This window comes from Ipomoea triloba, chromosome 4 (assembly GCF_003576645.1).
Source record: "Ipomoea triloba cultivar NCNSP0323 chromosome 4, ASM357664v1".
NCBI classification, from domain to species: domain Eukaryota; kingdom Viridiplantae; phylum Streptophyta; class Magnoliopsida; order Solanales; family Convolvulaceae; genus Ipomoea; species Ipomoea triloba.
This window is the reverse complement of record NC_044919.1, coordinates 33,174,500-33,191,167: the sequence shown is the minus strand read 5'-3', so window position 1 is coordinate 33,191,167 and position 16,668 is coordinate 33,174,500. Positions and strand designations below refer to the sequence as shown.

The following is a 16,668-nucleotide window of genomic DNA, read 5'->3' as shown; positions in this document are numbered from 1 at the left end:
CAAAGATTGAGAAAAATTGTTGGTATGGATGCTCTAAGAAAGAATAATGATGGTATTTTTATAATTATTAGGTTACATTGAAAAACGTTTGACAGTGCCTCTATAAATAAATACGAAAACATTAGTGCACTGCCAATTATTCAATCAATCATTATTCTATGGACCATGGTCCACACATTTGTGTGAATCATAAATAAAAATGGCATTTTAAAATTTAAAAGTACATTATTTGAAAGTTCATGATTTTTTATATATTATCAAATAATGTACATTCAGTATACAAATAATTACTTGTAATATATTAAAAATGTATATTGTATTCATGGCCCATACAACTATATGGACCATGGTCCACACAATAATATGTCTTATGCAATGCACTAATAATCTTCTTCCAGTGCACCGTAATTAAAAAAAAAACTGTAGTATCTTCAATAATTGCTTCACATTTTTGTGCTTTTCTGTGCACATTTTTGTCTTCCTATGTATATTATTGTGCTTTTCAGAACACATTATTGTATCTTCCGGTGCACATTGTCGTAGATCGTAGGTGGTTGATTTTTTATTTTTTTTAAAGATGAGTTGATTTAAGATTGAGGTTCAACCGGATATTTCACCTGCGCCCTTCACCACATCAGAGCCTAAGCCTACAGATGCACATACATAGACTCAGCTCACTAATTTAGTAGGCAATATTTGAAAAAAGAGACAAAGGTTTAAACCTCGATAGTGACAGTATGGAATTATGCCCAAAGTGGACAAATTTCTTATGTGTACCAGCCGACTGAACCATTGAATCACCATGATTTACATATTCCCAAATGCTTTGAAAAAAGAGACCAAGATTCGAACCTCGACAGTGACAGTGTGGGAATTATGTCCAAAATGGACAGATCCAGGTTAGGGTGTGGGAAGCCCTTGGAGTTGAGATTTCATCCTCATGCACCCATGACCCATGTGGTGAGTGTGAAACACCACACCCCCGGGTACTCGGTTTGCTACAGTTGCCGCTTTTACTGGTTTTATTTATTTATGAGAATTGATGGTTATTGCAACAGAACCCCAACACTAACCCCAATGGTTTAATGTCATATATTTGGTAATTTGGCAATACCAAACATCTCCAAATTTAAGAGTTATGAAATGCCAATGGGAGGTTCAGCTAACTCACCTCTATAAGGGGCAAAACCAAGTTACGAATCACCTTACTAAATTGCGAGTTCAGCTTGCTCGCTGCCTTTCAGTTTTTACCTTTTGTCATCATTTAAAGCTGTTCAGATGTGAGAAATTGAAGCTAGTGTAATTACTAATCACATCAAGGACAAAAGGTGCTCATTCCCTTAAAGAAGAATATACAAAAAAAAAAAAAAAAAGCTAAAACATATATAAATAGGTATTACCTGACATCCAAATTCTGAAACTTTACAGAGTTTGCTGAAGGGACATGTGTGAAGAAGTATGAGTTTCTGGGTGAAGTCCATGACAATTAATCCCAAACAACAATTGGACTAGTGACCTTCCTACAAATTCACATCCGCTCCTATATTTGTTTTGTGCTTTCTTAAGAACATCCTAAATGTTATATGTTGATCCTACGGGTTATGCTGGATCTCAATCAATGAATCAAACAAGAAATCCTTAATTTTGTGCATTCTGTCTCATAAACAACAGTTTAAAGTATATAGCTGTTGTTTCAGTTGTCCTTTGTGTGCTTCCTCCAGGAGCTCGTGTGTTGGCTGTTGGGAAGCAAAGTCCCCCAGTTTTTGCCATGTTCTGGGACAAGAAACCTCAGTTCTACTTACAGGCAAATGTCTTCTCAGTTCTTGAGCGCTCTACCTATGGACAGGAGGTTATTTTGCTCGCACGGGAAGCTAAACTGGTCACAAGGGTGAAGTTTTGGGAGGAGGTTATGGTGACCTAACAATCTATGGCCCCAACCTTGTGTTTTGTGCTCTTTATGGTTTATACTGACCTTTGTATAGCCTCCTCAATTTGGGGAAGAATAGCACTTTGGGACTCGGGACTCAGTATTGCTTCTCTCTGCTACAAAATAAAGGTTGGGTATGTAGGGAACCACTGAACCAGAAGATTGACAAACTGCATGGCATATGTTGCCATGGTTTAGTCAAAATCTCGTAGTAATCTCAGTTATGGGATAGTAAAGTTTAGAGTCATCTGTGCAACAGTTAACAGAGAGTAACAAAGAAGTACTACGGCCACCCTAGTGCAAAAGATTCAACAGTAAGCTTTTCCCACCAATGTACCCTAGCACTTTAACCTTGATCATAGCATAAAATTTCATGACAGACCCAATTTTAGTATCCGATAGGCTTCTAGGCTTCTATATTCTAGTATGATAAGAGAAATGGGTGGGGACTTCTAACAATCTATCTATCTATCTTAGAAAAAGGAAACTTCACTATCAAAAAGTAAATTATCAGCAAGGTGCTTCCACTTTTTAACTTTTAAGATGTTCAAATGTACAACCCGGGAACCTGTAAGAGAACAAGAAGGGAGGACGTAAGAATTAAGGAATGAACCTAGGTAACAAGAAAGCAAACTAGAAGCATTTAATGTAAATGAAACTTCATGTACTTCTGAGCTCACCAATCGGAACTCAAAATGCGCTCCAAAAATGACAATCATACAAGTCAAGTTTTCTCTATATCATTGTGCTCAGGGACCATCAGCATCCTAGAGAGATCTTGTCACATATTATGTTGGCCCCTTCATTTATCATATGCACATGGCAACCTGTAGTTAATATGGATCTCCAAATAATTTCTGGAAGAATCAGAAGCATTCATATATTGATTTTTTTTTTTAAATAACCAATTTTTGTCCAAGTCACAGCTACCTACTCAGAATCAGAATTGACACTTAGATATGATCTCGGTCTTGCAGAACGACGTTTGCGAGGGAATGAGAAAGGGTTATCTGATCTTCCTCTGCTCATCTTATTGGATTTATTATCATTCATCCCAAGCAGTGAAGCTGTACCAAACAGGATAAATGAATAAATTCAGTGAAAGACAGATCTTCAAATTTCAGTATCACTTATCTCCATTCCATTCCACAGTATCTTTCCTATGAAAAATATCCAAAAAGAAAGTAAATAATATATACAAACAAAAATAGGAAAATCACAGACAGTATAGATCAAATCACATTATATATCCAGCAAGACACACAACTTCAGACACCACACAGCCCTAATCTGAAACACTCTTGCTAATCAAGAGAGATGAATTTTAATACTTCAAATAGAAAACTACACCATAATTAAAAAGTTCATTTTAGCCAATTAGTAATAATCACCACATGTAAATCTAACCTTCTTTTGATTCCAATGTCAATGTTCACATAGAGCAAAAATAGTGTTAGAAAACACCATAACAATGTATATCATCAGAGGCACATGCATGCAAAAATAAAAAATAAAAATACACAGACAAAACAGATCTAAAGACATACCAGTGCCAGTCAATGAATACAAGCCACCATCTTTGGATTGCAATTGCTGATCTGAATTTAACCCATTAGCAGCTGCAGCTGCAGAATCAGTTGTAGCCCCAATGCCTCCACTCCCAAGTGTAAGTGAAAACCAATCCTCAGTTTGAATACCATTTGCGACATCTGGTTTATCTCTTGTATTAGTGTCTATGGCTGCATTTGATGGTCTAGTTGGAAGAAATATCTGAAGATGGGGATCAGCACCAGCAAACGATGTAGAATTGATAATCAAACCATCATTTATATTGGCATTAGGACAAACAACAGAAGAGTCAGGTACAACACCAACCGATCCCATGTTGTCATCTGTTAGAAACCCATAGCAATCAATGGAACTGGGAAAATCAATGGACTGAGGCTGTACAACAGCAAAGGAACCTGAGACATCTGCATCTGAACCAAATAATTGAAAGCCTGGACTTCCCTGGGTATTGTGAGACAAATGCCATGTATGCATCTCAAAGTCATTGTTACTAGTACCAAACAGACCAGGGCATGAATTACCCTCATTAGCAAAAGCAGGATCTTCATGATACGAATCTGGAATTCCATGTTGTTGCAATGGAAAAGGGACTATAGCAGAATCTGCCCTGTTGTTGCCCTGGACATTTCCATGAAGCATTGATGGTTCATTTTCTTCATCTGAATCACTCAAGGTAATAACTTCAGCTTCCCCCAACGGTATGGATGGGTTTCTATCACTAATACCATATGCACAATCCAAATCAAGTGAAACAGATTCAAAGTCAATCCCATTGTTGGTAGGCAACTCGAGGATCCCAATGGCATCCTGATTTACACTGCGATCTTCACCTTCTTTGCCACTTCCCGTTGCACTGCTGCTCGCACGAATGACATCCTGACCACTCACAAAATTATCTTGCATTTTATTTGTCAATGTAGGAATATCCTCAGGTTTACTGATTTCCCAAATACCATTGGGATTTTTCTTCAGTCCAACTCTGAGACCACCATGACCATTAGAACCACCCTCCTGCTTAAGAATTTCAGGCTTTGGCTTAGAGTCTGCATCTGAAGATGTGTAAAGATTCCCATTAGGTAAGTGCCACAGTCCAAGATCACCAAGACTGTTTCTATCACCTTCCACATTAGCCCGCCAAGAACCATCAGGTTTCACCTCAATCTCTGTCACATCTTCTCCACAATTCCTTAACTGTGCCACAAACCAATCAAAACATCATACAAGTGGTATAAGGTCAAAAATTGGAACTAAACCTAAAGCTGTGGACGTCTATACCTTTGAAGTAATTCGATTGAGATACGGGTCAATAATAATATGCTCCAGAGAGTAATTCTTGAGACAATGGGGACATTGCCACTGAAACACATATACAACATTCATTATAATAAGATATCATTAGACAAAAACAGAAACTAGGAGAAATCCACTAATGATAGTAGACATCCAAAACACATGATTCTCATGCAGAGATACTTGCCTTTCTTGTCCTTCGATTCATTTCAACAAAAACTTCAAGATCAAAACAACCCTTGTGAACACAGGGCTTGAATCTTCCAGCAACTTTGATCCTTGAACCACTCATCTGAGAAGGCAAATACAAAAATTAAATATTAACCAAAATGAGGAATTACTGTTATACTAAATCATTGAACCTACAAGAAAGATACTGAAGAAACATTTAATATTGTAAACAAAGACATTCTTTTTCCTCATCTTTTGGGCAGAAATGGGAAAGGCAGTAGGATAGAAGTCACAAGTATGCTAGTGAAGTCATTAAGCACAATATCCATTGAAGATGCTAATAGAATGAGAAATTGCATGTGACTTTTCACACCATCCAGAAGTTAAAACTGACAGGCATTAGAGAATATAAAATTAATTTTGAAAAAACACCTTTAACATCATCTCTCCCATTAAAATGGGCATAATCATCCTGCACTTCAAACAATCAACAATCAAATGAATAACACTTTACAAATTCACTAGAATAGAATCTCATTAGTGACAATGACAAATCCTACGAAACACGTCCACTTTAAAAACACCGTTTAGGGGGTATTTGGTTCATAGAATGTGAGATTATCCTAGGCAATAGGATTACTTTCTGATAGGGGTGGGCATTTGGGTTTTTGGTTCGGGGTTTTTTTTGGGGGTTCGGTCCGGGTTCGATTTTTTCAGTTTAAACTTTTAGTTTGGTTCAGTTTGAAAAAGTTCAAATTTGGTTCGTTTCACTTTGAGAACCTGAACATTCCTTAATTCTCTTGCGCACATAATTATTTATTTTCACTAATAATTTAAATTTCAAAATCTAAACAACAAATCAACAATCCATATTTTAAATTTCTCTATCCAAAATAAGTCCAAACAACAAGTCAACAAGGCATATTTCAAAATCCAAAGTCCAAACATCACATAAGTGCAAATAACAAGATAGCAATCTAAGTGTCTAATACAAAATACAAATCAAGTTTGGCAAACACATCCATCATTATGTCATTATATGGCCATAATACACACCCAAAGTCTATAACAACTTCCACTATATATGGTTCGATCCTCAAACCCTTGGGTTTGAGCCGGTCAGCTATGGGTAACCTAGGCTGGTTTACCTTCTTGTGGTTCTTTGCCGGCTAGGGTCATAAGGCGAGAAGAAAACCTCGTTAAAAAGAACTTCCACTATATATATATATATATATATATATATATGTATATATAAACCAAATGGTTTTCAGTTCGGATAAAAACCGAACCGAAACCGTTTAGTTTACACATTATAGAGCTGATCAGTTTGAACTAATAAACCAAAACCAAACTGAAATGCCCACCCCAACCTTCTAAAAGGTATTGTGAGATTACAAGAATGTAAGATTACCTTTGTGTTGGGTTAAGGTTGTGCGAATGTAATATTAACATACTTGATTGAGGGTTATCTTTTAGGTTATATTACATAATTGACTTAAATGCCCTCAATATATGTGTTTGAAATCTATTGAGTTAATTGAGCTAAAAACATGCAGAATCTGAAATCATATGCCATGTTTGTGTATTTTTTTTTTTAATAAGAGATTAATTCTAAAAATAAAGCCTTAAAAAAAATAAAGAAAGGGCACCTGGACAAGGAAGGAAATATTGACAATATGATGAATTGACATTTTTGTAGAGTCCACGGGTTACAACTTACAACCACTACTTTGTAATATTTCTTTCCCTAATTTTGAGGACAAATATGGAATATTGAAAAGTAATCCTAGAATACCTAAGACTTGCTGGGTAGTGAGATTACCTTGAACATTACTTCATTTCTATGTGGCAGTAAAACTGGTTCAGACTTGAAATAAATAAGGTAATATGACCTTACCCACTTCACATTACCAGGGTAATCTCAAATTACTTGAATCAAACACTCCCATAGGGTAATGCTATAAAAATAAAAAAATAATAATAAAAAAGGATAAAGACACACCCACTAGACTAATGCTTCTACAGCCAAAAAATAAAAGAATACGAACTTGCTTTGTTGCATAAATTCCACTTCCCAACAATCTTACTACACATCATAGAATTGTACTGTGGTAATTGAGACCCAGAAAAAGAAGAGGTGAAAGAAGTGGACAGACAGGCATTTAGTCAAACGCCATTGTGATTAGGGGGTGAATTCGAGGAATAAAGAGTGGAACCATCTCAGCACAAAATATTGAACAAATAGACATGCATAGAATAAGAACTTGATTTTATTTTTCCAAAGGAATATCACATAAGATGCATAATACAATAAATGATTTCATCTTTTCAACGTATGAGGGACTCTAGTGCTGCAAGGGTTCTTCTATTAAAACCACAATGTCAATCTTCAAATATTTACTTACAGGACATCGAAGATTCACAGGAATGTAGTCAGCAACTACTTCAATATCACTGTCACTGTCAGCATTTTCTGTGGCATTCCCACCACCAACACGACAAACTCGAGCAAGAGCATCTTCAAATCTCTCGCCATCAGACTCCTTAGGGATACAGTTAAGTATCTAAAGGATCCAAATAAACATAGAATCAGAGAAGAAAGAAAAGGTAAACCAACAGCAAACCTTTCAAGTTGCAAATTAGATGCAAAGTTATTTTTTGACATGTACTCTAACACTCTTCACTGAAGTATTTATCAAAATATGTGTAGAGATAATGTGAAAGGCTGAAAGAGTAGTATAATAAATCTAGCATACAAGTATGAACATGTACAACATGCAACAACAGAAAATTTTTCCTTCAGTATAATAGCACGTGCAAGCTCCACTTAAGACTAAAGCTTCTCAAAACGCACTTGAATGGACAAAAAGAAGGAGCTCTATCTAAAACTAAAATACCTGTTGCACAGTACACCACTTTACTATTCTGACACCGAAACAAAATACACGAGCATCAACACCTGTTAAGGAGATTTTATTGATACCATCCCTAATGCATAGTGTTATCTGGTGCAGAGACAAAGAGAACCCAAAGTAAATAAATGCAAGTTGGAAGAGACATAAGTGTTCTAATGAGTAAAAGGGAGCAAGGACGAATTAACTTTAAAAAGGTAAAAGTAGAACTACACTTATAATGTGCAATTATCATCTAGCCCAGTAATGAGTATATAAATGCATGAAGGTAATGTTTAAGCAGCAAATGTTCTCAAGATGAAAAACAAACAAATAACAATTAAGTTTCATAGTGTAAAAACTCACTATAGGTCCATCATCTCGGCCATTAGCCCCTAACAATTGTGTGTCAGGTCTGTTTATTGCTCGAAGTGTGACCCCTGCAAGGTGAAGCATAAAGTAATTTTAAAAAGTCTGTTTGAGATCTCAATGGAATGGGTTGAAGCTATCAATAGCAACCAGTTGTTGTGGGAATAAGAAAAGAGTTAAAAATACTGTAGTATTCAATAAAATAATGAATCTGGACAAGTATGATTAGCAAATACCAGAGTGCAGAAGACAAGTTGGTTGTACAGTTGGACAAAATAATTAGTTTGGATCGAGTAATATTAGCAAATCCCATAGTACAGAGAACTGGTTTGGCATATGCTAGTCATTTGAAGCTATTTGGATTCTACACACACGACCCATAGCCAAAAAGTTAACTTAAACAACAGCATATAGGACAGTGACTATGTTACCCAGCACAAATTATATGTTCCTTAACCCAGAGCAAATTTAAGTAAACCAGAGAGCCTATTTTCGATCATGAATATCAGTTAGATAATTTTCCTTAAGCCAGATAAAATTCAAATTAATTTGAAAAGCCTATCATAGAGAATGAATTGATGCAAGAGCATACCATTGAACTGCAGAGCTGTATGCAGAGGCCAATGCATCCTAAAGTAGACCATGTCATTGAGAAGCATGCACCAAGCCTGAAAGTGACACCATTCTGAGTAACACACGAATAAGCTTCAGTGTAAGCACATCAGTCAGAATCGTGGGCAAACCTGAAGATCATACTCTTGTTTGGCCAGTAAGTCTATATCTGCTCGTGTAAGTTGAAATGTTTTCTCAATACTCTGCACCGGGTTTGTTCTGAGATTCACAGATGTAACACAAGACATAAATGGATGGTAAAAAAGAAAACTTACAAGAACATAAACATGATATGAATAAGCAAGAACCTAGAAAATGCTATGAAATGAATACATATACCACAGTTTAAAAAGGAATACTCTCTTTTTGACAAGTGGAGCCCTAAGAATACAGAAGCTATTAAAGCTGGAACAAAGAGAAAATGGATAGTGACAGAGCACCAAAATTGAAGAGATGACAGCATCACAGTACAAATAGGACAAGAGTCCAAGACAACAATATTCCAAGAATTCTATCAACACAAACTCATCTACTTCTGGAGACCCTCAATGGGAACGAGTGGGGACAAGATATTTAATTACAACTTAGTAATTTACATGAAGAAAATCCTCTCCACCTAGTTTACTAGAAAGCAAGATAGTCATTTGGAATCCTATTATTTGGTGTCAATACAAGCTTGCAAGTTCTTAACCTCAAGTCAAGATTGAGCTTCTGCAAACAGTCAAACACTTGAGCACTGTCTTGGTGTCATTACTCATTTATTTTGTGAATAAATTCATTAAAAATTTAAGATTCGTCCAACATTTGCTGTTATGATGTTGAAGCACAATCATTATGATCGGGGTCTGTAGAAGGGTCAGACCTGTTGGGTTTATTTAACAGTCTTTATGGTTGTAAAATGATTTTAATTCCTTTCCTTTACCTACATGATTTTAAAACATTATATCAGCAATATGATCTATTTGAAGTGTTGCAACTTGAAAGAGAATATCATAAGGGGGCCATATTCCCATATATTTACTTAAAGGATAAATTCATGAATATATTTACTTGTAAGATCAACTCTTGTGATTTTGTGAATCAGTATATTAATTTAAAGGTTTACCTGAATAAAGAATATCAAAGATAGTTAATGAAAAATACCTTAAATGAATAAAGCACAAAGATTAATACAACATTTTAATGATAGTTTAAATAACCCCTACTTGTACATAACATTCAGTGGAAGTATCAGCAAAAATATTACTCCGTAATAAGGTCACACATAAATATAACATTTTTAGACCAAATATGAGGGGAGGAAAAAGAGAGAACAGCACATAATAAGACAAACCTACAACCCAGCCTACTTAGGTGAGTAGGCAATTACAATTTAAACCTCAAAGAAGACTTTGAATATGATTAATAACTGAAAAGTTATTTAAAAAAAAAAAAACAAAAAACTACAAAGCAAGTGGGTAAAATGAATCATCATGATAAAGCACAATAGTTAACCAATCATCCCATACAACAGAAAAATGATGCAAAAAGGATTGTGTACACCAAAAGGCAAAAGATAAATACTGAATAAGAAGATAGAGCCACAAGTCTAAAAGAAGCAAACTTTAGGAGATTGTCAACAGATATCAGATATTTACCCATCAGGTGGGACATCTGTAACAGTCAGCTTTACTGAAGGTAAAGGATTTGTCACTGGTACCAAGAAGCTGCACAAATAATATTTGTTTAGAAATTTAAAATCAGTCTAACTTCAAGCATGAAAGATGTAACCCTTGAAGAGCATTCATGTGAAGTATTAGGAATAGATTGTGATTTGTAGATCTGATTCTTCAGGCACAAAAATACTATAGCTACAGTTAGAACCCCAGGTTAAGCCTTGCATCTCTTAAATAAGACGTATTAGCAGTTCTAGTCAATTAATTCAACAGAAATTCTCAAGAGTAATGAAGAACGACGGAAACGGTGTCACTTACGGGTCAGCGCGTCTCAACCTGCACAGTTCACAATAGAAAGTTCCAGGTGGTATTGGTGGAATACCACTCTCTCCGGCAATGATAACACAGCTAATATGTTGCCACACATGGCATTTGGGATCTTCACACTGCAGATGAAAGTAGAGCAGCTAGATAAAAGAAACAAATGCTTCAAATGTATGGCCTAAGTCCCAGCACATTTGCTGAAATACAATATGCCATACATGTATACATATCCCATGCTAAGATTAAGAAAGGGAAGAATATGTGTAAAGTAAACAGTATTAGAGAGAGAGAGAGAGAGAGAGAGTGTGTGTGTGTGTGTAATGTGTATAATCAGGAGCTTTTTGGTTTGTGGATCAATCTGTCGACTAATCTATGAGACAGGAAATATACAAGTATGAAGTATCTAGTACCTTAATCATTGAATCCGTTTGTAAGGTGCTTCCACATGGACATTGAATCTTATCCATCCTGTAAGGGTCTTCTATTTCATCCTTAATCTTTGCACTGCTACTATCTGAGAATCCTTGCAATTTTGATGCCAAGTCAGGTGCTCCAGAGACCTGCATTTTTCTAGAAACAGAAAGAGGAGATCATTTTATAGCTACATATGTATAAATAACCAAGAATGTAAAGAATTCAGAATTCATGAGTCATAGTAGATAACTAAACCAAGCTGAAAATAGACCCACTCAACCCAAAAATGTAAAATAACTAATTTATAAAAGGGAAAATTGTAATTTATGCCCCTCTATAATATGTCAATTATCAATGTCACCCCTGAATTATTAGTGGTGTAAATGTTGCCCCTCAATTTTCAAAAACGGTACATATATTGCCCCTCTCGTGGTGTAAATATTGCCCCTTCTTTGGTACGGGAGGGACAATATATGTACCGTTTTTGAAAATTGAGGGGCAACATTTACACCACTAATAATTCAGGGGTGACATTGATAATTGGCATATTATGGAGGGGCAAAAATTATAATTTTCCCTTTATAAAAATTCATATCATTTTTTATGTAATTTCAAAATTAACAAACCTAATACTCCGTAATACTTTTTATTAAGAAATACACCCTCTGTCTTGAAATCAATGTCTTACTTGCCTTTGGCATGCCATTTAAGAAAACAACTAAAATGAAACCTCCTTTCTGGTTTTGCCCCTCAATTAAAATGCATGAATAGCTTCCTAAAATGGTCTTCTGCTAGATACCTAATTTCAGATATTTTAAAGTGAACTCATAGAAAACAAGAATCAAATTCTTACTAGCTTCTTTTTTAATGAGATGAATGAAAAATGTGCAGGAAGAATGAACAGAAAATTTTCATATAACTGTATAAATAGTAAGAAAACACAACTTTACAACTCAATAGTGATGAGGATTCTTGAACTTCCAAAAAAGAACGTAATGGATTAGTAATATCCTAAAAATTAAATAAAGAAGGTCAAGTAAAGTAGAAGAGCTATGCACCTTGAGACAATGAACTGGGAAAGTGAAAGAGTGAACTTCGTGAATGTTATAATATAAGATTGAGTCAAGGTCACTCAATTGGGCTATAATGCACATGGGTCAAACCACACTAAAAGATTGAATCAAATCAATTAGCTAGTCTAATCCATGGCCTTATAAACTCATATGTTCTCTCTTATATTTTCAATGTAGGACTGACCAAACAGGCTCTGATATCATGTTATAATATAAGATTGGGCCAAGGTCACTTAATTGAGCTATAATGGACATGGGTCAAATCACATTAAAAGATTGAATCCAATCCATTAGCTGGTCTAATCCATGGCCTTATAAACCCATATATTCCCTCTTATATTTTCAATGTGAGACTCTTAACAGTGAAGAAATAATCAGAGAAACATTGAAAGATTTTGATTGCTGATTTTTATACCTGGCCAAAATTGGGAGTGACTGGCTGCAACGGTGTCTAACCAGAAAACAAACTATTAATTGTGCTTATGGCGGTGCATTGTTTGGCAATGGTGTAGAGAGGGTTAACTGAGCTTTATTGATACAGAGCAAAAGAATAACAGAAGATTTCCAAGATCCAAACAGATCCAAACAGGCAAAAGAAAAGGAAGCTGCTACTAAAGATGGAATTGACAGAGATTACAAAGGAGAAAGGGCCCAATTTCCAACAAAATTCAAAGTATATTGACTTAAAATTTTGAAGTCCATGGGGTTGTTATGGAAAAACATTATAATAGTGTTTATTTTAGAAAAGTGAATAGTATTTTGGGATGGACTAAAATGAAAAGTAAGATAGGTAAAATGGATAGAGGGAGTATAACAAGAGAAGAAAAGTATGATCTAATAACAATTAGGGAAAATGGCACTTTTTCCCCTAAGTTATAGTAATATAGCTTATTTCCCCCCTCAATTGTCCTCGAAGTGGCTATTTTTACCTAAATCCACTAACTATTTACCATTGACTTCCAAAACTCTTAAGTTTTTTAGGAATATTAGCTAAACCTTTCAATGGCATTGTTCGTTTAACCCAAACACACAAAATAAATAAGATAATTTCACCAAATTCTTGTTTACAGATACTAATTGTATATCCAGAAATGAGAATTGAGAGAAATTATCTTGTCTATATTTTGTACACTCGAGTTAAAAGAACAATGGCATTGAAAGATTTAGCAGACATTCCTTAAAAAAATCCTCATTTTTTATGATTTTGGATGTTTACCGTGAATAGTTAATGAATTTGGGTAAAAATAGCCACTTCGGTCTTCGGGGATAATTGAGCAGAAAAAAGTGCATGCACCTAAAATTAAGAAAGGAAATAAGCTATATCACTATAACTGCAATTTTCCCTAAAATGTATTCATGTTATTCTTAGATAGGCCACATCATTATAATTTAATGCATAACATAGCAAGTTTAGAAGCTTTTTCATCTCCATTCACTAGAGAGCTGATAGTATACAAGACCATAGCCCAGAAACAGGAGCTGAAATTAAAAATTCAAAGAACATAACTTCCACATAAATCTTCACATTTACGGCCTTTACTTATTTCTTTTTCTTTTTAACTAAACCTTGATGTTCTTTAGTCTAAAAGTAGACATAAATAACTACAAAATACCTGTAAATATCATCCACAATTTTTGCCACCTGTTCCTTGCCAACAGCATTCTTCTTTGCCCACATTCCTGACACTAATCCCAGTCAGTTATGTTAGCAAAGAATAAATACACAAGTCTGGTCACCATTTTCATATAAGTTTCCTTGCAGTAATGTACAAAAGAAAAAAAATTTCGTTGACAACTTACCCCGTTCATCAGACAAGATGGTCAATATTCGATCAACAAGGTCCTACAAAACAAATAAAGATGTTATTGACATGAAGTAGCAGTAGCATATGTTGTGTTGCCTTACTGGCAATGATGCAGACAGGTGGAGGTGCCAAAGATTTCAGCTTAACAGTAAGTGCACCATAAATCCCAGTTTCTCTCATGAAGGATGAAGGCTATTCCAGCAATGGTAAAAGCATGGTCCCAATATCACAGTTTGCAAGATTCACCACAAAAAAGATAGTGGTGAGGCCACCATGAAACAGTTTTTTAACTCCTAAAACTTAAAGCAACGTAAGCTTAAACTAGAAAGTAAATAGTAGGAGAATCCTAGAGAAAAGGGCTGCAATTGAAACCCTCAACTATAGGTTTTCAGTACAAGATTGCAGCGATTGCTACCATAAAACAGAAGGGCAAACAAAAATATAAGTGGTCTGTAGTACAAGGCTGACAACCCTTCATCCAATTTTTATTATTTTTTTAAATGATATAATGCTCTTCAGGAACAGGGAAAGTGGTTAAGTAGCTACATGATCTTTCTACACAATGTAAGAGTGTCATACCTGCTTCTTTCCTTGCTTTGATACACCAAGTTGAGTGAGAACATCCTTGAGTTCCTTTAACCGGAAATATGTCAGCTTGTCCTAATAAAGATGATTAAACACAAAGTTGTAGTTTTCAAGGATAGAAGCAAAAATACCAAAAGAAAAGTCCAATAACGGAAGCAAAAAAAATTCTTCATTAGGCAGTCATTTTACATTTTTACCCCAATATCATTTCCCATTTTACCATTTATTATTCAAATAGCTTTCAATTTTTTCCTGAAACAAGCCTAACCACAACCAAATAAAGTAAACTTATTTAAATAATATTCCTCCCAAGGTGGGGGACAAAAGATACGGAAAGAAAAATTAACTACTCATTTAAAGAAAAGAATGTTGAATTAAAAGATGAAGCAATAGCATTCCATCTACATCCAAAACCACAATAACATCTAGTTGCATTTCCAAAAAAAACCATGATTCACCACAGTTTCTAAAATATAAAGAAATGTAAATTCAATAACTAACTGGATTGAGCATATCATCATATCTTAAGCATTTTGATCAATAACTCATAGTCTCATACTAAATTCTGTCCCACTGTACTAATATGTAAATAAATAATTCTAGTTGTTATCTGATGAACTAGATTTGTTTCCAGAATTAGGAAAACACTCAATCCTAATTACTAAGCAATGCCACAATTCACTTTAAACTGTTTCTGTTCTGCTCAAAGTTAAGCACCAATGCACCATGATCCGTGCCACCAAGTCAAGAGACTAAAACACAAATAGTTAACGAAACGAAAGTAAAATTCACGTAAAAAATAACGAAAACAATAAGAATTCAGAAAAGAAAAGGCGCTATAGCAGAGCTGATTACCTTGCAGCTACCTAGCAAATCCATGTTTACACACCTCCCTGACGACAAATAAATAGTGTTCTGCAGTTAAAACATGAACTGATCAGCCAACAACAAATGATTGATCTAATCAGGAAGCAAAATCAATCCACGAAGTGAAAAAAGCAAGAGCAAAATCCATATCAAATTCACATATATATATATATATATGCATAGATTACAGTGAATGGGAGGTGTTGGTGGGTGGGGCAGTAATCGGTAATTTTGAGGCTTTTAAATTCACAGAATCAGACTCGGTCTCCGCATTGGCATTGCTCTATTCCTTCCGGACGTATCATGGGTTTCTCAAATCCGGTTTATTTCGTCCAAACAAAACCGGGTTTGGATTCTCTACTTTCGCGCGTAACTGTGTATGGCAGTCGCGTTTATCATGCTGTTTTCCACACTACTTCTTACGCCAGCGCGCTAGTGGCAGGAACCGCGAAATTGATACGGAGTATTATAATTTTATATATATACTAATTTTGCACGGGTATTGCACGAAGGAACTAATCTTCAATGTTTATATTTAAATAAATATTTTAAAATATATTGATTATATATAAAAAGTTCATAGATAGATAATTGAATGACGAAGTTTATCTCAAAAGCTTTTCTCATTTTTGTATTTTTATTTTTAAAAAAACTTATATCCAAACGCACGTACAAAGTTTATCCCAAAAGCTTTTCTTATTTTGTATTATTATTAAATAAATAAATAAATAACTTATACCCAAACGCATGTTTGAAATGTGTTTATTCACATATACCAAAAACGCACCTTGAAAATGCATGTGGTGTATGTATACGTCAAATACATTTCTGAAATGTGTTTAACAATTATTTAAAAAATACTAATGCATTTGACATATACCAACGCGAATAAATGGTATTTATACGCGTAGATAATGTCAAAGGCATTTCTGAAATGCATTTGACCAAAAAAAAGTCAAATGCATTTCAGAAATGCATTTGGTATACATTAATATACTCCAAACAGATTTTAGAAATACAATTGGTATATAAGTTTTAAAAATTTTAATGCAAAAGGAAAAAAAATAAATTTTGGGAAGTGCATTGTTGGTTTCATCAACACCAAAAACACATTTT

The 16,668-nt window shown here is 34.8% G+C and overlaps 1 protein-coding gene across 6 annotated transcripts; it reads right to left on the bottom strand.

The window, feature by feature from the left end:
- Window positions 1-1,020: 1,020 nt before the first annotated feature.
- Window positions 1,021-15,712, bottom strand: LOC116016494 (E3 SUMO-protein ligase SIZ1-like). 6 transcript variants are annotated; one of them, XM_031256781.1, is made up of 19 exons: window positions 15,541-15,712; window positions 14,680-14,760; window positions 14,096-14,138; window positions 13,909-13,975; window positions 11,219-11,378; window positions 10,803-10,930; window positions 10,467-10,535; window positions 8,961-9,048; window positions 8,810-8,885; window positions 8,215-8,288; window positions 7,855-7,962; window positions 7,363-7,521; window positions 4,974-5,078; window positions 4,772-4,852; window positions 3,475-4,687; window positions 2,862-2,994; window positions 2,608-2,771; window positions 1,401-2,495; window positions 1,021-1,270 (listed from the first exon to the last, which is right to left on the bottom strand). In XM_031256781.1, exons 1-17 carry the CDS (start codon window positions 15,562-15,564, stop codon window positions 2,687-2,689), a joined length of 2,694 nt encoding a protein of 897 aa, XP_031112641.1. In that variant the 5' UTR covers window positions 15,565-15,712; the 3' UTR covers window positions 1,021-1,270; window positions 1,401-2,495; window positions 2,608-2,686. The 6 variants fall into 6 exon arrangements, with proteins under 6 accessions (XP_031112641.1, XP_031112640.1, XP_031112642.1 ...); XM_031256780.1 differs by having other exon boundaries at window positions 13,909-13,981; window positions 15,541-15,711; XM_031256782.1 differs by having other exon boundaries at window positions 2,608-2,754; window positions 13,909-13,981; window positions 15,541-15,711.
- Window positions 15,713-16,668: the final 956 nt, after the last annotated feature.

Coding starts and splice junctions, on each gene's coding strand:
- LOC116016494 (XM_031256780.1), bottom strand. CDS start 15,564: ATGGATTTGCTAGGTAGCTGCAAG. Junction 11,379..13,908: donor ATTGTGGATGATATTTACAG/GTATTTTGTAGT, acceptor TTCTGTTTCTAG/AAAAATGCAGGTCTCTGGAG. Junction 4,688..4,771: donor TCAATCGAATTACTTCAAAG/GTATAGACGTCC, acceptor TTTGTGGCACAG/TTAAGGAATTGTGGAGAAGA.